This window comes from Tamandua tetradactyla, chromosome 23, assembly GCF_023851605.1.
Source record: "Tamandua tetradactyla isolate mTamTet1 chromosome 23, mTamTet1.pri, whole genome shotgun sequence".
Lineage (NCBI taxonomy): Eukaryota > Metazoa > Chordata > Mammalia > Pilosa > Myrmecophagidae > Tamandua > Tamandua tetradactyla.
Genome location: NC_135349.1, coordinates 56,077,322 through 56,099,651, shown reverse-complemented (window position 1 = coordinate 56,099,651; position 22,330 = coordinate 56,077,322). Strand labels below are relative to the sequence as shown.

The following is a 22,330-nucleotide window of genomic DNA, read 5'->3' as shown; positions in this document are numbered from 1 at the left end:
TCCGGCTCCCCACGTGACCAGACCCGCGCTCACGTGACCCGGCCGGGGCGCCGGAGCGATGGCGGCGTGGCCGGCTCCCTTCCTGCTGCTCCTCGGGCTCGCGGCGCGCGGTCAGTGGTCTCGCTGCGCGCGCTTCCTGCCGCCCGGGTCCCTCGGGGTTCCGCCCGCTCCCGCACCCCCAGCCCCGGCCGCCCCGCCCCGCCCTCACCGCCTGGCTTCTCCTAGGGCCGGGAGCCGCGGGTGCCGCGAAGATGAAGGTGGTGGAGGAGCCCAACACGTTCGGGTGAGCGGCCCCGCGGGCCCAGCTGGCACGGGGACAGGGGCGGCCCGGCGCCTGGCTCCCCGCTGACCCCTCCGCTTCCCGTAGGCTGAACAACCCGTTCCTGCCCCAGACCAGTCGCCTCCAGCCCAAGAGGTCTCCCTCAGCCGTCTCCGGTGAGTGGTGGGCCCGGCCGGCGGCGGCGGCGGGGAGGGAGCGGGTTGCTGAGCTGGTGCCTCCAGGGAAGCCCTCCGGCCCGGCGAAGGGAAGGGCCTTGGTTGAGGAAACCTGGGGGTAAGGGCCGGTGGCTCATGCATTCGTTTGGTGGCCTTTTAAAATTAATTTGTAATTGCACGATAATACCTTAGAACATTCTAGTACCGAGTTAAAATAGTTACTCTGGCTCAGCCCTCTATTTCCGTTTTGTTCGCCGGCTGCTGTCTTTTCTCCCAGCCGTGTTTCTACGCTTTGTATTGCCTACGTGTGTGTGTATATGTCCAAGTGGAAAATGCGTACAAATTTTCTTTACCGTTTTCTTTCTTTCTTTTTTTTAACGATGCTACATCTGTTTGGTAGTTTGCTCTTGTTACTCCCTGTGGCCTGAAACTCTTCATAAAGGGGATACTGGTCTTCGTTCTCTTGAGTCTCCGGTAGGGCAGCTTTGCTTTCTTCTGTTGTCAAGCGTTTTGGTTTTTAATACATTGTTCAGCCTTTAAAAACATCACCGTGGAGAACACCCTATGTAGATGCCTTTTTTTCTGCGAAATCAGCATCCTAGATGTGAAATTGCTGGGTCATAGAGGATGTGCGTCTTAAACGCTGAATGAGTTAAATGTAAGAAACAAAAATCCAAGAATTAATTTGAATGTCACTTCATGCTTGGGTCTGTGCTTAAGAAATGAACAAATGGAACAATGCTTGTCCTCAGGGAGCTGACAGTCCGTTGCGGTGGGGAGGTGGGTTAGGCAGTCACCCAAGAAGGAGATGAAATACCAGAGTACCTGAGGTAAGCACCAGGTAGCTATGGAACAGCAGATGTAGAATAATTCTATCATCAGTCCATATCGGGGTTACTTGAGATGTCTCAGTGCCTTTCGGTTATCTTCACTTTCAAACCAGGGCCCCCAGTCAAGGTTCTCATGTTATATTTGGTTATTTATGTCTCTCTTGTCTTGATCTGGAACTCCTGCCCCAACCACATATGCATATACGCACATCCCGCTCTTTTTAAAATTTCATGACATTCACTTTTTTGAAGAGTCCCACCAGTTGTCTTACAGAATGTTTGTCATTCTCGCCTTGTCTGTTTCTTCCTGATATCATTTAGCTTGTTCTCCTTTCTCCAGCAGTTCTCTTACTTGGAAGATAGGCCTGGGAGAATGAGGAGATACAGGTTCAGCAGTTTGGGCAAGAATACCCCAGAGGGGTGGCCGTGGACTCCATGAGACATCATGGCAGGAGACAGTGTCCAGCACTCGGCCTTCTGTGTCCTTGAGTACTGACAAGGACCTGGCCATTGCAAGGTGGGCTTCTCCCTCCACCGCAGCTGTCTGCTGGGGGATGCTTTGGCCCCGAGAGAGCGTGTGGTCTCTGTGGCTCTAGATTCTGGGGGTGACCACTCTCTGATGTGTTACTGAGACAGGGTCGAGAGGGCCAGTCTTCTACTTCTCTCATTCCTTCTGCTTTATCAACAGTGGTCTCCAGTAAGGAAGCGTGCCCTCCTCCTTCCTTTCTTGTTTCTTTTTGAATATCACTCTTGGCTCAGATTTCAAGACATACTTTTATTGAGGTTTAACTGACATACAATAAAATGCACAAATCTTTAGTGTTCAGTTTGATGGGACTTTTGACAGTGGAGTACATCTGTGTAATTAACCCCCAGAACAGGGAAGAACATGTTTTTATGCTTCCCTCCAAATCCCCCATCCCCAGCCTGTCCCGATTGTTGTCACTGTCTGTTAGTTGTGTCTGTACTTGGACTTGCTCTTGTGTCTGACTTCTCTCTCGGCATCATGTTTTTGAGATTTATCCATGTGGTGTGTATTGGGGTGTTTTTTGGTGGTCGTTACTGTTTTTTAAATTTTCTGGCCAAGTATACGTAAAAGCTGATGAAATCCGGGTATGGTCTGCTATCTAGTTAGTTGTGTTGTACCACTGTCAATTTGCTGGTTTTAATAATGTACTAGAGTGAGGTAGGGTGTCAGCTTTGGGGAAAACAGGTGCCTGGGACCTTGCCATTAATTTTGCAACTTCTTGCATGTCTACAATGTTTTCAAAATAAAAAGCTTATATACATATATATAAACTTTTTATTTTGGAATAGCTTCAGACTTACAGTAAAGTTGCAGAAATAATGCAGAAGCAATACAGGGCACTCCAGTATACTCCTTACCCAGATAGCCAACATTTTGCCTCATTTTCCAAATCATTCTCTCTCAGTCCCTCTATTTTTTAAGCACTTGAGAATAGGTTGCATACAACATGCTCCTTGAACACTTAATACTCCCATATATAGAAGGTTTATACATATCGTCTATAAAAGAATACGTAAAATCTACAGGGTTTTAAATATTCAATTCAAATTTAACTCACCGGTTTTATTTATCTTTTACTTTCTTTTTGTCTTTTTTTCCCTTGAGTACCGAAAAGCTAGGCTTCTTAATAACAAATATATTATTAACTTTGGCTATAACTTACGTGAAATAGTTTAAAGATTATACTTCTGGTTACTATAACGGTTGAAGCACTGAGTGAGACTTGAGTTTTTCGCCGTGCGCTTTGGAATGAGCCAGCTAAAGACAGACTTGAGAGACTTGGGGTTGAACGTTGGCCACAGAATTCTCTTCCTGTGTTTGTTTTCAGTGTGACGGGAACACTGGTCTGTTTGTTTTCCGTTTGATATTTTTTATTTTTTAGTTCAAGAACTCATAGGTTTACAGAAAAATCATGTAAAATATATGGCATTTGCATATCTCACCCCCTCCCCATTATTAATGCTTTGCATTAGTGTGGTACACATTTATTACAGTTGATGAAAGAATATTAAAATTGTTCTATTCATTACTCTCCATAGTTTACATTAGGGTGTATTTCCCCCCATATCCCACCCTGTTACGAACACCTTGCATTAGTTTGGTATGTTTGCTCTGGTTCATGAAAGGACATTTTTATACTCGTGCTGTTAACCACAGCCCTTGGTTTACTGTAGGGTCCGCTGTGCTGTACAGGCCTGTGTTTTATCTTCTAGTTTTTAGTCTAGTAACATATATAACAACAATTTCCCGTTAACTGCATTCACATTCGTTGTTTTAACACTCACGTATATTATATTAATGCATGCTTTATTTTTCCCTTTTTATTTTTCTTTCTCTTGAGAAAATATTGTTAGGGGCGATTTTAAACATGATGAAAGTGGAGAGGAGAGGAGCCTGTGTCCTGGGCACCGAACCCAGCTCGGCTGGGCCTCCTTTCTACCTGCCACCTGTGTTACTCGGAAACAGTTTCTGACAGCTGTACATTTGTAAATATTTGGTGTACAGCTTCTGAGGCTGGAGCCACAATATTTAAAAAAGAAGCCATTCCTGAAAACCAACAAAAATTGCCTCCGTGTTTTAGCTTGCTAGTCTGGGTCTCCCCCAGCCCATTTTTCATTTGGTCTTACAGTTTATGTGTTGAAGAAACAGGTCATTTCTTCCCCACGTTCTGGATTTTGTTTGTTGCATCCTTCGGTAGTTAATGTTCTTCTGATTGTTATCTGGAATAAACTGGTGTTTCCCCTTCCGACCTGGATGCCTTTTTCTGCTTTCCCTGCCTCGCCATGCCGTGCCCCTCCCTCTCTCCTGAACTCACCGCCTACCGCTGATGCCAGATGGGGCGTTTTCCTCGATGCCTCTTATTGAGAGCAGTTCTGTTATTCCTAGTTTACTGAGTGTGTGCATGTGCATGTGAGAGAGAATCCGATGGAGTCTGCCCACTGGGTTTCAGGCTTGTTTGGGACCTGCGACCCCGTTTTCCCTCTGGAGTGGGAGTTTTTACCTTGAATGCATGCTGACGTTGTCAAAAGGTTTTCTGAACCCATTCGGATGATCATGTGGTTTTACTTTTTTCAGTTGCCTCTATGGTGGGTAGTGTTCACTGATTTTTTTTGGGGGGGGGGTGCATAGTCTGGGTATTGAACCTCGGTCTCCCGCATGGAAGGCGAGCATTCTGCCACTGAACCACCCGTGCACCCTCATTGATTTTTTTAGTGTAGAGCCAACCTTGCAAACTCTTCCTGGCCATTATTTTAGTTCCCTAGTCTGCTGAAAGGAGACACCATGAAGTGGGTTGGCTTAACAGTGGGAGTTCATTAGCGTTCACTTAGAGGCCAAGAGAAACATCCAAGGCTTCATCCAGACACTGCCTCCCCCCCCCCCCCCAGGACCAGCCCCGAGGACCCCTCTGGGCCACCCTCAGCTCCTCTGTCACGTGGCAAGGCGTGCTGCAGCGTCTGCTGCCTCTCCCTTCTCTTCCCGGGTTCCTTGCTCTTGGCCTCTGTGGCCTTCTCTCTCTCTCTGTCTCAGAATTCATCCCGTTTATAAAGTACTCCAGAGGGTTAAGACCACCCTGGGCCACGCCGTAACTGAAGTGGTCTCAAGAAAACCTAGTCACAGTAGGCTTGCACCCCCAGGAATGGCTGTGGTTTTCTGGGGCGCTACACTTGCAACCATCACAGCCACGCTGGACGTTTTATGTGTGCATGTCACTACATCCTAATATTTCTGACATTTCATTTCTAGAGTTTCTCTTTTGTTCTTCTTAATATCTCTGTATCTTTTGAGGCCACCTGCCTGTCCTTTCACCATGAGTGCATCTGACTGGCCAGCTGCCTTGGAACCCTTTTCTCTGTGCCGTGTGGCCCCAAGCCCACAGCCATTCCTCCTAAGCCTGTGGCTCGTGCCGACTGCTCTGATTCCACTCCCGATTCGCTTCCTGGGTGCCGCACTGTGGGTGCCGAGCGCTGGGCGAGGGCTCCCCGGGGTGAGCAGCTTGTGGGCTGCCCCGTCATTTCCCTTTAGGGGTGGCAGCCTGCAGCTCCCATGAGTACAGGGGGCCTGAGGGTGAGGGCAAAGAGGGGCTCAGAGAAGGCGAGTTCATTTAGCTCATCTCACGGCCTACCTTAGTGCCGGAGCCTGAGAAGGAGCCCTTGCCACCGTAGCTGGTGGAGCCCTCGGGTCAGCCCCAGCCCGCTTCAGGCCCAAGGGCAGCTGCAAGGAGGAAGGCTTTTGTTCCCCTGGCAGAGGTCGTGAAGCATGCCAGGAGCGGCGTCCTTCCCTTGTGTATTCAGTTGAGGCAGGGAGTTCACTGTGTGATCGTGCCTACCGGGCAGGGCCCACCCTGCCGCCCGCCTTTTCTGTCTCTTGCGTGAGGCTGCGCTGCCGGCCTCCTCGCGCGTCTGATAATCGAGGACCACGTCCTTGCACGATGAGCACCGTGGCGCAGTTCTTTGGCTTCCTCTCGCCTTTGGAAGAGCTCTGTGTATTTTTTAACTTGGGTCACTGCAGACTCTGCCACCTGCGCTGGGAACAACTGTCTCAGTGTGCAGGGCCCACCTGGGAGGTGGGGTACAGCGTATTTACAGATCTTGGGGCCCTCCCTCTGAGGTGTGCTCCTTCTTGGCCCCTCGTGTTCCGTCTGCTGCGGTCACCCTGCCCTGTCCTCATTCCTAATGCCGGGTGCCCACGGGCTGCCTCTGGGATGGAAACTTGGCTCATGTTCTCTGCCGCACTTGCCTCCTGGTCATGCTGCTGCCTTCAGTGGTCACTGTTTGTCACCACCCCAGGGATTATCGCCTCTGCCTGCAGGACGGCTGCTGTGGCTCCTACGTCCTCAGTGCAGTTGTTTGCTGTGCTTCCCCCCCCCCCCCCCAGGGATGGTGGTTTCCACACTGATGCATCCTCATGACCTGAGACATGGGGTGCCGCCTCCCGCACCGCCAAGCGGCCCCTTTCCTTCTGCAGTCGTGTGAGCGATGATAGACGGCCGGTGTACTGCTCTTGCTTTGTTTCCGTTTCAGGGAGGCAGTCAGGGTGGAGGGCGGCAGCGGTCAGGAAAGACCCCCAGGGGGAAGGGGCACAGAGGGGGCAGATGCACAGAGCAGGCCGCAGCCCAGGCACGTGCTCTTGGGGGCTGGTGGTAGGTGTGGTGCTCTCGAGCCCCACTGTGTGCGGCACCGCCTGGCGCTGAAATGTGCCCTCCCCTGAGTCGCACCGCACGCTTTAGTTTGCTAGCTGCGGGGATGCATGACACCAGAAATGGAACAGCTTTTAAAAAGGGTATTTAATAAGTTGCAATTTTACAGTTCTAAAGCCTTGAAAATGTCTAAACTAAGGCCCCAACAAGGAGTTCCCTTCACTCAGGAAAGGCCGATGCCTGCAGAACAGCTGTCAACTGTGACGGCACGTGGGACGCCTGCAAGCTTCCTCTCCTCCTTTCCTAAGGCTCCCCCTGGCGCTTTCCTTCTGCCCCAGAGGTCTCTGGCTGGGTGGGCTCTGTTGACTCTGAGCTTCTTCCAAAGCGGTTCCTTCTTAAAGGGCTCCAGGGAGCGACCCTTGTGGAGCGGGTGGAGACAGCTCCATGGAAACCATCCACTCAGCTGGGTGGGCCACAGCTCCACGGAGACCATCAAAAAGCTCACACCCAGCAACACTGAATAAGGATTAAAGGACATGGCTTTTTTGGGGTATACGACAGATTCAAACCGGTACAGTTTCCTTTTAGTTTCGGTGGTGATCACATTCACACGAGGCGATTCCCCGCCCTGGCCACACGTGCACCGCTCACTGGCTCGGACCCAGTCCTGCTGCCGCCCCAGCCCTGTCCATTGCCGCACCCCAGGCAGAAGCCCTGTTCCGTCAGCCGCCCCTGCCCAGACCCCTACCCCTCCTAACCTGGACTCGCCTTTCTGCCTCTGTGGATTTGCACCTTATGGTTATTTCACATTAACGAGATCATACAATTCTACCCGTTTGTGCCTGGCTCCTTTCGCTCAGTGTGACGTCTCCCAGGCTCACCCATGTTGCACCATGTAGCATAACTTCACTCTTTTTACGGCTGAATGATGTTCCCTGCTCTGTTTATCCTTCATTGCAGACATTGGTGTGTAAAGGGTGTGTGAGCCCATCCTCGATCCTTTTGGGCCTCCACCTGGAGGTGGGATTGCCGGGCTGTGAGGCGTCTGTATGTAACTTCCTGTGGACCTGCCCACCTCTCCCGCAGCAGCTGCACCCTGCCCACACCCCCAGCAGTGCACAAGGTGCCTTCTTCTCCGCATCCTCGCCAGCACTTGTGTTTTCCACTTTTTGCTGCTGGCCACCCTAGGAGGTGTGGAGAGGTGGTAGGTATTTCCCTGGGGCCTGATGGTGCTGAGCACCTCTTCCTGTGCTTCTGGGCATTTGTGTATCTTTGGAGAAATGTCTGTCTAAGTCTTTTGCCCTTTAAAACATTTTTTTTAACATAAAATCTTTGGTGTTTTCTACTGTGCATGTTCGCTGGCGTGTACACTCACTGGCACCACTGTGTAACCAGCCCTCCACGGACACCCTCCCTGCCTGTTGCCCCATTTGGTTGTGCCGGTGTCTGCAGGGTTTCCATGCCGCTGGGGGGAGGAGAACCTAGTGTTCCTGCCCACGGGGACTCCCCTTCTCTCTGCCACTCAGGGCTCCCTCTGAGTGACCACTTCTATTATTTTACGGCGTACCCTTCCAGTTTCATTTGCAAACCTGAGGAACTGTGAGTTTGTGCTCTCCTGTCCTGGAGCGTGGCCTGCAGTGGCCTTCCCTGGCCCTCTGCACAGTGCCCAAGGGGCACCAATCGCCATGGCCACAGGCCTCCAGTGGAGAGCTTTGGGGCTGTGTGCGTGCAGGATGGGTCCGGGAGGTGGCTGTGCTGGCTCAGGGTTGCTGCGTGGAGCTGCGCTCACCCAGGACGCGTCTGTGGATCTGGGGGTAGCGCCTGCCTCACCTCAGCTGCTGGTGGCAGTTCCACGCTTTCACCTGGACTCTCACCTGGACTTTCTCTCCATGTCTTTTGCTGCTTTTACCTCTGTTGGGGTTTGATATTCCATTTTGTCAGTTGATGTGCCACTGACTCTGGATCCCAAGTCCGGCTTCCCTGTGGGGAGTGAGAGGGGTGGGCGGGTGTGCTTACCCCCCAGTTCACCACTGCCACGAGGAAGGCACCGGGGTTTGCGGGGGGTGTGTGTGTGTGGCAGCTGTGGAGGGCCCCAACCGGGGCAGGATGGATGGACGGCCCGAAGTAGGGGTGGGGGGCTGAGCCCAGGCTGAGCTGTGGGGCGTGGCTGTGGGCATGGCTGTGGTGTGGCTGGGTCCCAGGAGGGGTGTGGACCAGTGTAGTGGGCTCAGGAGTCACCCAGGCCTGGGTGGGCACGTGGGGAGGTCCCTGGCGAGTGTGTGGTGGGACAGGAAAGGAAGGTTTAGGGGGCCTGGCCCTGGGGAGCGGGAAGGAAGACCCCGGGGAAGGGCAGAGAGCTGGGTTGCTGCCAAGAGGTGTAAGCACAGGGTGAGGGGAGAGGGTGGAACAGGGGCCGGCCGCAGGCCAGGGAGGGAGGAGGAACCGGAAGGCCTCGCTGGGCCCCGGGTGACAGGCCGTCCCTTTCACATGCGGGGGGAGGCTCCAGGCGCTGACCTATGGGCAGAGGTGGGCTCCTCCTGTCCTCACAGGGGGCGGGGGCACAGCTGCCCCACCTCCCCATGGCCAGTCCCTCTGCTCGGCTCTGGGAGGGGCAGCGTGCAGATGAGCCCAGGGTTGGGACATGCCAGCCTGGAGCCAAGGGCCAGCGGCTGGGTCGGTGCCAGGGCGCGTTCTCTGCAGGCCATCACCAGCACCGTGATTTCTAATGAGAAAGTGATTCTGGAAGTAACGGTTTTTAAGTGTGAGCCTGGTTGAGACTGCGGCCCCCACCCCAGCCAGGCACAGGACAGAGCAGTAGCCAACCGTGCTTCACTCACGAGTGGGTCTTAAAGACGAGCATTGTAAGCTTTGGTGGGAAAAGTCCATTTCTTTCAGCTAACACTGGATGGTTTGGGTATTTTTCCCTCGTGAGTTGCTGTTGCCTCTGGCTGGGAGGGCCCAGCTCTTGGTTTTTACCAGCACCTTAGGGCTCGAGGGGCATTCGTGCTTCTGCCCTGTGTCCCCTCCTTCCCATGGACAGGTGGGCCAGATGGCTGCGTGGGGCCACCCCCACCTCCCGTTCTCCCGCCTGGACCGCGCTGGCTGTGGGGAGCTGTATCGTTCCCTGGGCCCGCAGGGCTCTGCCAGGTCAGCAGGTGACCGTGTGTGACCGAGGGGCGCCACACTGCCCTCACAGCGTCCACGGCATCTGTGTCCGTGCCTGCACATGCTGGCTTTTTCCATTTCTTGGTAGAAGCCATCCCGTGGGTGGGAAGTGGCATCTCGTGGGTCTGCTGTGTGCCCTGATGGTGGCTGTGCTGTGTGTCCTCTAGGGGAAATGTCTCTTTTATTTCCTGTTTTGAATTTTATATTTTGTTTTTTTTTTCTTTTATAATTTTCCTTGTTTTTTCTTATTTTGCTTTCCTTTTTTCTTTTATTTTCTTTCGTTTCTTTACTTTTCTTATGGCCCTTTTTTTAAAATTTATTAAACATACCAGCATACAAACACAAACATTCTTACTATATGATCATTCCGTTGTTATATGATCAGTATAAAGGTGATATCTATATTATGTGTAAGAATAACCTCCAGGATAACCTCTTGACTCTGTTTGAAATCTCATTTTGTCTCATTTCACTCTTCCCCCTTTTGGTCGAGAAGGTTTTCTCAATCCCTTGATGCTGAGTCTCAGCTCATTCTAGGGTTTCTGTCCCACGTTGCCAGGAAGGTTGACACCCCGGGAGTCATGTCCCACGTAGACAGGGGGAGGGTGGTGAGTTTGCTTGCTGTGTTGGCTGTAGAGAGAGGTCACATCTGAGCAACAAAAGAGGTTCTCTTGAGGGTGACTCTTAGGCCTAATTTTAAGTAGGCTTGACTTATTTATGGCCCATTTTTAATTGGGTTGTTTTTTCGTTTTTGCTGTTGAGTTGTGTAGGAGTTCTTTATGTATCTGGTTATTAAAGTTTCATCATACACAGGGCTTCCAAATAAGTGCTTCCATTCTGTAAATTGTCTTTTTATTTTCTTGATAATGTCCTTTGATGTACAAAAGTTTTTAATTTTGATAAAATCTGATTTATCTGTTTTTGTGGTTACTTGTGCTTTTTTGGTGTCTCTTAAGCATTGACTGCTAAACACAAGGCCTTGAAGATTTCCATTCTGAGAGCTGAGCGCTCACGTTTAGGTCGCTGCTCAGTTTTGAGTTCGTTTTTCCTATGACGGGAGGTAGGGTTGTGCCTTCATCTTCCACGTGGGATTTCCAGCTGTCCACCGGCATCTACTTAACACGCCATTCCCCTCTCCCTCCCTCGGCCAAGATCAAGTGGCCACGGAGATGCACGCGGTTCTTTCTGGGTCCTCAGTGCTGTCCTGTTGGTCTGCATGTCTGTCTGCACCAGCACCACCTGTCTGAGCTACTACAGCAGCTTTGCAGTTAGTTTTAAAATTGGGAAGTGACAGTCCTCCAACTTTGATTGTTTTGGCTAACTGGTGACCTTGCCATTCCATATGAATTGGAGGAGCAGCTTTTCGTTTCTGGGAAAAAAAAAAAAAAGGCCGCTGGAATTCTTTTTTTCTTAATTGTGGTAAACATATACATTATGACGTTTTCCATTTTAACCATTTGCAAATGTAAAAGTCAGCAGTGGGGTGCTGGGGTTCCGATGGGGATCACCTTGAACCGGGGTTACTGTTGCTTTGGTAACATGACATCTTGATGTCCGTCTTCCGATCCGTGAACACAGCTGTCTTGCCATTTACGTAGGTCTTTGTAACTCCTTTCAGCGATGTTTTATAGTTCTCGGTGTGTTAAGTCTTTCACCACTTTGATTAGATTTTATTACTAGGTATTTTTATTCTTTTTGATGGTATTATAAATGGATGTTTCCTTCATTTCTTTTTCTGATTATTATTTGTGCATAGAAACATGACTGATTTCTGTTGACCTTGTATCCTGTAATTTTTATTAGGCCTAGAAGCTTTCTTGTGAGGCATTTACTGTGTGGAGGATCATGTCATCTGAGAAGAGTTCTGTTACCTTTCCAGTTTGGGTGCCTTTCACTTGTTCATCATTGTCTGTGATGTTTGCTGTGGGTTTTTAATAGATAACCTTTCTCATGTTAAGGAAGTTTCCTTCTGTCCCAGTTTTCTGAGTGTTTTAATGATGAACAGGCTGTTGGATTTTGTCACATGCCTTTTCTGCAGCAGTCGAGATGATCGCATAGGTTTTGTTTCCTTCGTTCTGTCAATGTGGTGTATCACGCTGGTTCTCTTCTGTTGACCCAACCTGGCATTCACAGAGTAAGTATGACTGGGCCGTGGTATGTAGTGCTCTTAATATACTGTTGGGTTTGGTTTGCCAGTGTTGTGTTGAGGACGTCTACATTTGTATAAGTAAGGGATATTGGTGTGGGATTTTCTCTTCTTGTGCTGCCTTGACCTGGCTTCTTCAGTCCTAGGGTCGTGCTGGCCTCCTAGAATGAGTTAGGTAGTGCTCTTTTCTGTTTTGTGAAAGAGTTTGAGAAAGATTGGTATTCATCTTCTTTAAAGGTTGGACAGAATTATGCAGTGGAGCCATCTGGTTCTGGATTTTCTTTTGGTGGAAGGTTTTAGATTACTGATTGAATCTCGAGTTGTTTTATAGGTCTGTTAAGATTTTCTGTTCTTTGGTCATTCTAGGTAATTTATGTTTCTAGGAATTTGTCCATGTCTAGGTGACCTTATCTGTTGGTGTACAGTTGTTCATAGTATCCTCTTATATGGCCCTTTTTATTTTTGTAAGGTTGTAGTAATGACCCCATTTTCACTTCTGATTTTAGTTGTGTCTTTTCTTTCTTCGACTAGCTAAAAGTTTGTCAATTTTAATGATCCTTTCAAAGAACCAACTTTTGTTTTCATTGATTCTATTGCTTTTCTCATCTCTAAGTAGCATGTTGTTTAGCTTCCAAACATATGTGAATTTTCCAGTTTTCTTTCTGTTATTGATTTTTAGCTTCATCTATTGTAGTCTGAGAAGATATGCTGTATCATTACCATCTTTTAAATTAGTTGTTTAGTGGCTTACCCTGGAAATTGGTCCATGTGCCCTTGGGAAGAATGTGTGTTCTGCTGTTGCTGGGTCATGTGTCCCGTGTTGCTGGGTCATGTGTTCCGGGTGTCAGTAATTACTAACGTTGTTCAAGTCCTCCATTTCCTTACTGACCGTCTAGATGTTCTGTCCATAATTGAAAGTGAGTCATTGAAGCTCTGTCATTTTTCCCTTCAAGTACGAATGTTTTCTTCATATGTTTTGGGGCTCTGTTAGGTACATATATGTTTATAATTGTGATATCTTCTTGATGTATTATACCTTTTATCAATTATGTAAGGCCTTTTTTGTCTGTTGCAATTGTTTTTGGTTTAAAGTCTTACTTAAACAATAATTTAGCCATTCCTGCTCTCCTGTGGTTATTCTTGGCAAAGAATTTTTTATCCTTTAACTTTCAACCTCTTTATCCTTAAATCTAAAGTGAGTCTCTTAGAGATATCATATAAATGGGTCCTGTTTTCAAATTCAGTTTTTTCAGTCTCTGCCTTTTAATAGGAGAGTTTAATTCATTTACATTTAATGTGAGTACTGGTATAACAGGATTTATTTCTGCTGTTTAGCTGTTTGTTTTCTGCATGTCTTACATGTGTTTTTCTTCCTCAGTTCCTCCATTGCTGCCTTTTCTTATACTTAGTTGATCTCTTGTAAGGTACCATTTTGATTCCCTTATTCTTTCCTTTTCCATATACTTTTTAGGTATTTTCTTAGAGGTAATTTGAGGATTGATAATACCATCTTAAACTTGTAACAGTTTAACTTGAGTTACACAACTTATTTTCCATGGTATACAAATCCTGTGCAGCTGCACTTGTTCCCCTTTACATTTTATACCCATTGTCATAAGTTTATAATTATTGTTTTATGCATTTCCCTTTCAAATCATATAGGAAAAAAAGAGAAGTTACAAACCAAACCAAATGTATGACAGTCCTTGCTTTTACATTTACCTTTGAAGTTATCTTTACCAGTGATTTTCTTTTCCTCTCGTGTCCTTTCATTTCAAACTCAGGATTCCCTGTTGTAGGGCAGATCTACTGGTCATGGACTCCTCTAGCTTTCATTTAAACTGCAAACGTCTTAATTGCCCTTGTGTTTTAAACATGTCATCCCACTGCCTTCTGAGCTCCATGGTCTCTGGGAAGAAAACGGCTGCTAAGTGTATTGAAAATCCCTGGTATGCACAACTTGCTTCTCTCTTGCTGCTTTTAAAATTCTTTGCCTTTGGATTTTGATGACTGGAGGGTGTCCTGGACACCTGGAGTTTTTATCTTTATGGAGCTCATTGAACTTCTTGTCGTTAATCTGATTTGGGAAGTTTGGGGCCTCTGTTTTCTTCACTGCGTCACAGCTTCTCTGCCCATTGTTCTTGTCCCTCTGGACGCGTGGCCCCCAGGCCTGCTTACTTTTCTTCAGACCTTTTCCCTTCGGCTCCTCACACTGGGTAATTCTTCAGCTCCAATCTGATGTTGAACCCCTCTTTTGAATTTTTCATTATAGTTGTACATTTCTCATCCCAGAATTGTTTAATTTTTCTCTCTCCATCATGTTCAGTGTTTTCCTGTTGTCCTTTGTATACAGATTCCTCTGCTCATTGAACATAGGGCAGTTGATTTGAAGTTTTTGACTAGTAGTTCCAAGTATAAGCTTCCTCGGGGATGTTTTTTGGCAAATTCTCTTTTTACTGTGAACAGGCCATACTTTCCTGCCTTGTATATTTAGTAGTTTTTCATTGAGAACTCTGTGTTCTGAGTATTTTGTTCTAGTGATTCTGGAAATCTGTTCTCCCTTTCCCTAGGAATTGATTTGGAGTTTTCTTGTTGGGAAAGTCTTTGCTTTAGTTTGCTAGGCTGATTAAATCAAAGACCATGAAATGGGTTGACTTGAAGAATGCAGTTTATTAGCTTCCAGTGAGGCCAAGAAAATGTCCAAATCAAGGCGATGCCTTCTCCCCAAGGGGCCTGCGCCGGCAGCTCTCCATTTTCCAGTTTTGTTGCTGTCAGCTTCTTGGTTCTCTGACGTTCTTTCTCTCTCTTTATAAAGGGCTCAGCAATGGGATTAAGACCCCTCCTGATTGAGGTGGGCCACTTCCTAACTGAAGCAGCCTCGTCCAGAGGTCCAGACCCACAGGAATGGGTCAGAACCAGAAACGTGTTTTTCTGGGGTCCACACATGGCTTCAAAGCCTCAGTCTTTAAATCTTTCTTCCCTGGCCTGCCAGCTCACCTGTGGGGGTTGGACAGTGGTCACCTTGGGTGCAGCTGTGCTGTCCCCCATACCCCGTTCTACACAGAGGTCAGCGGCCAGTGCACCTCACCCGTTTGTGGTCCTCAGAGCCGTCCCTGGGTGCTGCTCCATGCTGTGCTGGGCTCCAGGCTGGAGACTGACTCTTGGCCTTGCTGCTCTGCTGTCTTCCCACACTCACGCCTCAGTGTCCTCGCTTGTCGAGTTTTGTCCCACTTAACTCCCCCAGCCAGCTGCGGGCTCTGGGGCCTCGGTCTCCCCCGCGCCGTGGCGCTCATCGGGCCACGCTCTCCCTTCCAGGGCCTGCCCACCTCTCCAGACTGTCCGGCGAGTGCTTCAGCCTGGTGGAGTCAACGTGAGTGGGGGGCGTGGCACAGGGCGGGCGGCGAGCCGCACCCCCTGACGCCACTGTGCCTCCAGGTACAAGTACGAGTTCTGCCCTTTCCACAACGTGACGCAGCACGAGCAGACCTTCCGTTGGAATGCCTACAGCGGGGTCCTCGGGTGAGGGGGCTGGAGTGCCTGCAGTGGGGTCCTTGGGTGGGGTTTGGTGGGCTGGAGGGGCCTGGGGCCCTAAGCATCACACCCGGCTGCCCCCAGCATCTGGCACGAGTGGGAGATCGCCAACAACACCTTCAAGGCCATGTGGATGAGGGACGGTGACTCGTGTGGCTCCAGGAGCCGCCAGACCCAGGTGAGGCCCCGGGAGGCCTGGGGGCCAGGGCCCACCCTCCTCCCCCCCCTCCACCTGTACCTCCTCCCCCAGGTGGAGCTCACGTGTGGAAAAAGCAACAGGGTGGCCCACGTCTCAGAGCCGAGCACCTGCGTCTATGCACTGACGTTCGAGACCCCTCTGGTCTGCCACCCCCATGCTCTGCTAGGTAGGATGTGGGGTTGGGGGGGCGGCCGGGGTGGAGGGAAGTGGGTTTTGGCTCAGCCACTTGCTCTCCTGGGTCTGCAGTGTACCCAGCCCTGCCAGAGGCCCTGCAGCGGAGGTGGGACCAGGCAGAGCAGCAGCTGGCGGATGAGCTGGTCACAGCCCAGGTAGCGCTTGGGGTGCACAGACGGTCTTGGGGTGCCGCTCAGCCCACACTGGGCACTCCCTCTTCTTCCTTTACCTTCAGGGCTACAGGAAGTTGCTACAGGCGCTGTTTGAGGATGCTGGCTACTTAAAGACGCCAGAGGAGAATGCACTGGCCCAGCAGGAAGGAGGCTCCAAGGTGTTTGAAACCTTGGAAGACTGCAGTAAGGTACGGGGTGTGGGTTGGACGCCGTGCCCCCCCCCCCGCCCCCCATGGTCGAACTTGTCCTTTGGACTGCTGCTTCAGGCCCACGAAGACCTGGCTAAGGAGGTGAGGCGGCTGGAAGGCTTGCTGGCCCTGCACGGCATCAGCCACACGCGGCCTGGGGGTGAGTCAGCGCGGGGGCCTCAAGCTCTGCTCGCACCGGCCACTCCTGGGCTGGGTCACACGACCTGCTTCCTGATGTTTTGACAGGAACCTCGAGCTCCAAGCCGCGGGGTCACCAGCCATCCACAGACGGGGGCCTGGGGCAGCGAGGGAATGCCCTGTGACCTGAGGACGGGCAGCCTGGGCCTGCACCACCGGACCTTCTGCGCAGGCAGGGGACAGACTCTCAGGAAGCAGCCGAGGCAAAGAGTCAAGGTTTTAATTAATTCCCATAGTGATAAAAATAAGTCCAGGAATTCTGTAAACCATTGCATAAATGCTATTTGTGTAAAAAAATTTAAACAAGTGTTACAATTTTAAACAATTTGCTATAAGAAGATGATGATGTATTCATTATAAATACTACTTCTCAGTTAAAGACATTCCATTCCTTCCAAGTGTCAGTGTCGTCATCTAAATACTCAAAACGTACGAATTGGGATTTCCATAAATTGATCCATACAAAACCCACCTTGTGTTAAGATCTTGTGCTGACCAGTTACACAGATGTTGCAATGCTCTAATGTCCCCTCGCTGTTACCTGAGAACGAGGCTGCAGACACAAGGACGCCCAGCCTCAGGGAGGCCCCCCAGGGGACTGCTGCGCCCCTGTCACCAGGTGTCCTCAAAAGACTCAGAGTCAGGGAACAGGGTTGGCGGGACCCAACACGGACAGTACCCTGGCCCAGCACGGTGGCCCGAGCATGCACAGGAAGATGCCACCCCTGCTGAGGGACGTCCCATGGGGCCGCCACCTGCCAGCCCTGACACGTGAGACCTGTGCCCCCCCCAGCCCCAGACAACCCCGCTCCTGAGCAAGCCAGACACCACAAGAACTAACCAGAATAGCTTATAAATAGACCTAAAGCTTATTTGTTCTTCATTGTTTATAATTGAAAAAATCTAGAGGATAAACATCCTCCTGTTATCCCAAAGAAGACCAGAGGCCCACAATGAGGAACAAGTGCATAAACATTAATAAAAGGCCTAAACAGCACAAGTACACATGATGCCTAAGTGCCGAGCTAGTGAGCCATCCGCACTATATTCAAAATGAAACAGCCGCTAAATTCAAGGTCCACAGTCTTACAAGTGGCAGCCCAGCCACACGTCCCTTTCTGTCTCCGCATGAGAAAGGCTGTTAAGAGTCTTACTGTATAAATACATTCCAATTTGGTCTCTGATAAAAATTTCTACCTAGTCATTCTAAACTAGAAATGTTATTAAAAGTCTTTGGCAAAATCAGTATTCCCTTCCCAGCCAGAGAGACAAGACCTGGCCTGGCCTCCTTGAGACTGCGAGACTTCCTCAGGACAACGCAGGTCTCCTGCCCCGAGAGGCCGGGTCTGGGCCAAACACGGAGGTTGAGGAGGCATGTCCCGGGCCAGAGCAGGGAGGACCAGGTCTTGGCCACGGCTCTGCTGGCACTGGGGGCTGGTGGAGGGTCCTCCGGAGGCAGCTTTCCACATGCACGGGCCACTGACCACGGCAGGCCCCATGGCAGGCCCCTCGTTTTCCACGTCTGTGCAAGACTGCAAGAACCCTGTGTCTGCACAGATGAACTGTGATGATGGCAACTGGATGAGCAGGTCAGGTGACAGTCTCGCCTGAAGTCTGCAATAAGCCATGACAGTCACAGCTCCAACCCCTACCCTGGCCTGGGACGGCTCAGCAGCCGCGTCACCCGAAAAGCCTCTCAAGGCACTGTGCACACCAAACCCAGCCCTCCTGATGCTCTTCCAGCCTCAGCGACGGGGCCACAGGCGGCGAGCCTTTCGCCTCCTTTGCCAGGCACCTGCCCTCAGGGACAGCCCAGGGGCGGGGTCCTGCCCTTCGATTACAAACCTACCCAAAGGTACTTGTCTTTCCACAACTACCCTCTGTTTATAAATACTATTTGTTTGCACTTAATTTGAAAACTATAAAAATCCTAGGTATTTTTCACCACTAGATAAATGCTCATTTAGTAAGTAGTAACTCCAGAGTATGAAATCTAAACTATTTACCATACTATGAATTAACAATAAACTGATTAAATAAGTTCCTTTCATAAAATTAAAAACCTACCTAAAAGTATTTATCTTTCAATAATTGCACTCTGCTTATAAATACTATTTGTTTGCACTTAACTTGAAAACTGTACAAATTCTAGTTACTTTTTGCCACTAGATAAATGTTTACTCAGTACTAACTCCACAGTGTGGAAGCTAACCGTGTACCTTACCATGAATTAACAAGCGGAAATGCAACGTTCTAGGCTCACGGCACACATAGCGCTCTCTGTGATGGACTGAAAACACCGCAAGCCTGGTAAGCAGCCCCTCGCACTCTGGGCCAGCGTCTCGGCGCAGGCCTGCAAAGTGCTTTCACGAACCTTCCTGGCCGAGGCCCCATCTCCACACACAACAGCACTGCTCTGGTGCTGGCTTTAAAGGTTGAGGCCACGGGGCATGGGGTCATCTGGCCCCCGGCGTGCAGGGTGGGGTGACTGCCCCAGCTCTGGTCACCACCTAAGCAGTGGTCGCTCAGGCGTGCTGGCTGCGCACGGCTCACAGGGGACACGGTGCTGGCAGGGCCGCGGGGCGGTGCCGAGGGTGGGCTCCGGGCAGGCGGCAGACTGCTTTGCACGCAACTGGAAGATGACCTGCGGAGGGAAGGTGGGTGGGCAGTGCTGCAGCAGGGGCTGCAGGCAGCAGCCAGACGCATGGGTGGAGAGGCCTGCAGGAAAGGTGTTTGCTGGCGGCTGGGTGAGGGGCCCTGGCCTGTGGCTCCAGGGTCACCGCGCCAGCTGGAGGTGGGTGGGTGGTGGTGGCGGGGTGTGTAGGCAGGAGGAGGGACAGGGGCGCTCCAGGGAGCAGGGGAAGAGCACTGGCCCAGCCTGGTGCCCTGTGGGCCCCACCAGTGCCCCAACTCACTCCGTCCACTGCCTCCAGGTCCAGGCGCAGCTGGCTCTGCAGCAAGTGCAGCTCCGCTAAAGGGATGGCCTCGATGTCACCCAGGCCCCTGAGGGCGGGTCCCGCAGCAGCCACCCCCAGGCCCTCGAGCTCCTCCTGCAGTGCCTTGAACCTGGCCTCCGCCTCCTCCTTCCTGTGCAGGGCCAGCTGCCGGTCGCTGTCGGCCACCCGGGCGCGCTCCTTCGCCTCCCTGGCCTCGCGCTGCCAGGCGTCACAGGCCTGGAACAGAGGGACCCTTGGTGCAGGGGCCCCGGGAGGGGAGGGGAGGGGCAGTCGCCCACAGCCCCCACCTGTGCAGGCCCCGCCCTGCCCTAGCCTCACCTGCTTCACCTGCTGCCAGGACTCCTCCCACTGCTGGATCTTCCTCCTGGCCTCGTCCAGCTGCAGCCGGACACGCGCCAGCTCAGAGCTGCAGGGACTGGCGCTGGGGGGCACAGGCCCGGCGCTCAGGACGGGGGATGGACTGGGAGAGAAGCCACCGGCCGTGCAGTCCCAGATGCTCCCGGGGACGCCGCTCAGACCTGCAGGGGGCGGCACCCTCCGTGAGCTGAGACCCCCACCTAGCAACGCCTGCTGGCCTCTGAGGGGTAGGGGTGGGGAGACAAGGCCATGGCTGCCCAGCCCTCACTTCCAGCCTCTGGCAGAGTTCAGAGTAGGGGCAGCCTCCCCCAGGGGTCCCGAGACCCTGTCCTCTCCTGAAAACAGCTGAGGGCCCCAGAGTTTTTGTTACCTGGGTGACCTAGCAGCCTTTATGACACTGGATTCTAGAACAGACATTTAAAAAATAGCAATTTTCTAAAAAAAATTACATAAAACAAATCTTTTCAAATGAAAAAAACAGATTTTCTAGAAAGAGGGAAATGGCATCATTTCACATTTGGAGTTCCAAACGTCACATCTGCCTGTGCGTTTGGTCTCAGGACCGAACGTCTCAGAGCTTGTGGAAAGCTCCAGAGCACATGCGTGAGAGGGAATGAGGCTGTGTGACATCTCAGTGTTAGGACGTGTCCTCGGGGTCCCTAGGGCCTCCAAGAACCCAACAGGGGTCTGAAAGGCAGACACACACCCGCTGCTCACAGGGACATGGACACCAGGCCTGGGCACAATCGGTGCCTCAGTTTACTCAACTGTACAATGGGCGAGGCCCCATGGGAAGAGTCCCCCGCACCTGCCCTGCCCCATGTTCCCCCCCCCCCCCCCACAGCACTCACCCAGGGAGCTGTAGGAGGAGGCTGAGGAGCCCAGGACACCCGGCTCTGAGGTCAGGGGTGGCGTCATGGCAGAGACCAGCGTCCCCGACAGAGACTGGGAGAGGGAGCTGAGCGGAGAGGTGGAGAGCGGCGAGGACGAGTGTGCGGCTGGTGAGCAGGCAGGGGCGCCAGGGACGGTGACGGGGGCCGAGCCTCCCAGCAGCCTCTGACCTGGGGCAGTGGGCAACACTGCAGCCCTGGCCTGGCCCTGGTGGCCGGCCTCACCCCCCTCCCGTGGGTGCAGTGACCATAGTACTTGGGGCGACCCTGGGAACAGTTTAATTTCTGCTAAAATAAGAGAAGAGCGCCCTTTCGGGTAGAGTGTCCCCGCAGCTGCAGTGGCATGTCTCCTGCGTCCCCCTTGGCTGCCCCCGCCCCTAGGACAAGCCGTTCTTCAAAGGAGACCTCGGGCGGGCGGGTGCACGGCAGCTCTTACCTGCCAGTCCGAGGGCTCCGCTGTCCTCGCCCTGGGCGCTGCTGAACTCACTCAGGCGGGGGCCTAGGGCGGGGCCTGTCAACACGGCAGCGTCACCACAGCCCCCAAGCGTACCCTGGGACCTGCCCATGACAGCCCTCGTCTTCCCCCAAGCAGAAGTATTTGGCCCAAACATCCTGGGGCGGCCGGCAGCCTCCATTCCTCCTCCCACCTCAGGTTTCTGGTCCTCTGCTGAGAGCAGACCCTTGAATCCGCTTGTTAGGGGATTTCAGGGAGGGGACAGTTCCAGGACGTCCCTGTGAGGCCGTCCCCATGCCACCCAGGACAACAAACCCCAAGCCCGAGCCAGGGCCCAGTGCAGGACGCAGCTGCTCCCAGAGCAGGATGCTGGGACCCGCCTCCACCCTGCACTCAGGGTGCCTGAGTGCAAACAGCAGCCCCGATGCCAAGGCCCCCAGGAACCAGCCTCCACTGCCTACCTGCCTCCCCAAACCACGAACCCCGCTGTGGGTTGGCCGGTCTCCTGGGCTGCGCAGCCCAGTGGGGTGTGCAGTGGGGACCCCACCGCCCCCGGAGCCTTTGGCCTCCGCCCCAAAGCTGCAGGATCCCAGGGTCTGAGACACTGGGCCACATCGAAGCACACTTGCCAACTGCCCCGCCCCCTAAACATGACGCCCTCCTTGCAACAACCCCCAGGACCCCAGCCCAGAGAGGGCCTCAGCGTGGGAGCTAATGGCGCCCCCACCCTACCCCAGGCCCTGGACCTCCCAAGGTCAGCCCCAGTATAGGAGCCCTCCAAGTGGCCTGACTAGAACTTTGGGGTTTGCACCCAGGAAGGAGGGCTGCATAGGTGGAGCTAGCCCGGGACCTCTGGGTTCGAACAGCAGGGCCTGTGCCCCTCTCACCCATGCAGCCCCCACCCCACCCCACCCCACCCCCGACCGCCACCAGCTCCCCAGGCCCAGGCAGAGGGTAGGCATGGGTGGGGAAAACGTGTGAAACTCCCACACGCAGTGCCTGGCCCCCATGTGCGAACCTCTGGGCCTGGGAAGGGGCACCTCCTGGGTGCAGCTGGGGGCACAGACCTCAATCCTGTGCCACTGGCTGCCACCTCCCCTAGCTCTGTCCACTGAAAGGCACACAGCCACTGCACACTCTCCCCTGCCCTGCGTGCGTCATGGGCCAGGAGCACAACGGGGAAGCCCCCACACTTCAACAAAGGGGTGGCCTGGAGCCCACCTGGGCATCTAAGTTCCCAGACACGGGGCACAGCCCCAGACTGGCACTGACACCCTGTCGCCCGACCCTGGCCCCCAGTTCACGCAGCCACTGATTCTGAGTCCATGGCAGGGGACAGGCCCCAGTGTGAGCGCGGCCATGTGCAGTGCAGGGAGACAGGGAACAGCAGCAGCTGTCCTGGGAGGGTGGGGCGTGGAAGACAACCTCCTCTGCAGGACCACATGGGCAGATGCAGATGGCCTGGGCC

General features: G+C 52.4%; 2 protein-coding genes across 4 annotated transcripts in view; one reads left to right on the top strand and one right to left on the bottom strand.

The window, feature by feature from the left end:
- Positions 1-28: 28 nt before the first annotated feature.
- GNPTG (N-acetylglucosamine-1-phosphate transferase subunit gamma) lies at positions 29-16,602 on the top strand. The gene is made up of 11 exons (XM_077142269.1): positions 29-110; positions 226-283; positions 368-435; positions 15,057-15,111; positions 15,177-15,260; positions 15,357-15,450; positions 15,523-15,637; positions 15,718-15,800; positions 15,881-16,006; positions 16,085-16,166; positions 16,253-16,602. The coding sequence occupies exons 1-11, from the start codon at positions 59-61 to the stop codon at positions 16,327-16,329; spliced, it is 894 nt and encodes a 297-aa protein (XP_076998384.1). The 5' UTR covers positions 29-58; the 3' UTR covers positions 16,330-16,602.
- The window catches only part of UNKL (unk like zinc finger), a 63,176-nt gene continuing 57,256 nt past the window's right edge, over positions 16,411-22,330 (bottom strand). Inside the window, exons 1-6 of one of the 3 annotated variants that reach the window (XR_013168143.1) lie at positions 20,845-21,744; positions 20,370-20,579; positions 19,480-19,679; positions 19,120-19,377; positions 18,579-18,848; positions 16,411-17,818 (exon numbers count right to left, since the gene is read on the bottom strand). Coding sequence is in view for 2 of the 3 variants with exons in the window: in XM_077142268.1 (XP_076998383.1) it covers positions 18,754-18,848; positions 19,116-19,377; positions 19,480-19,679; positions 20,370-20,579; positions 20,845-21,043 (966 nt within the window). In the remaining variant the exon portion in view is untranslated. Of the gene's footprint in view, positions 18,849-19,115; positions 19,378-19,479; positions 19,680-20,369; positions 20,580-20,844; positions 21,745-22,330 lie in introns of those variants that run through there. The other 2 variants (XM_077142267.1, XM_077142268.1) reach the window with 2 other exon arrangements.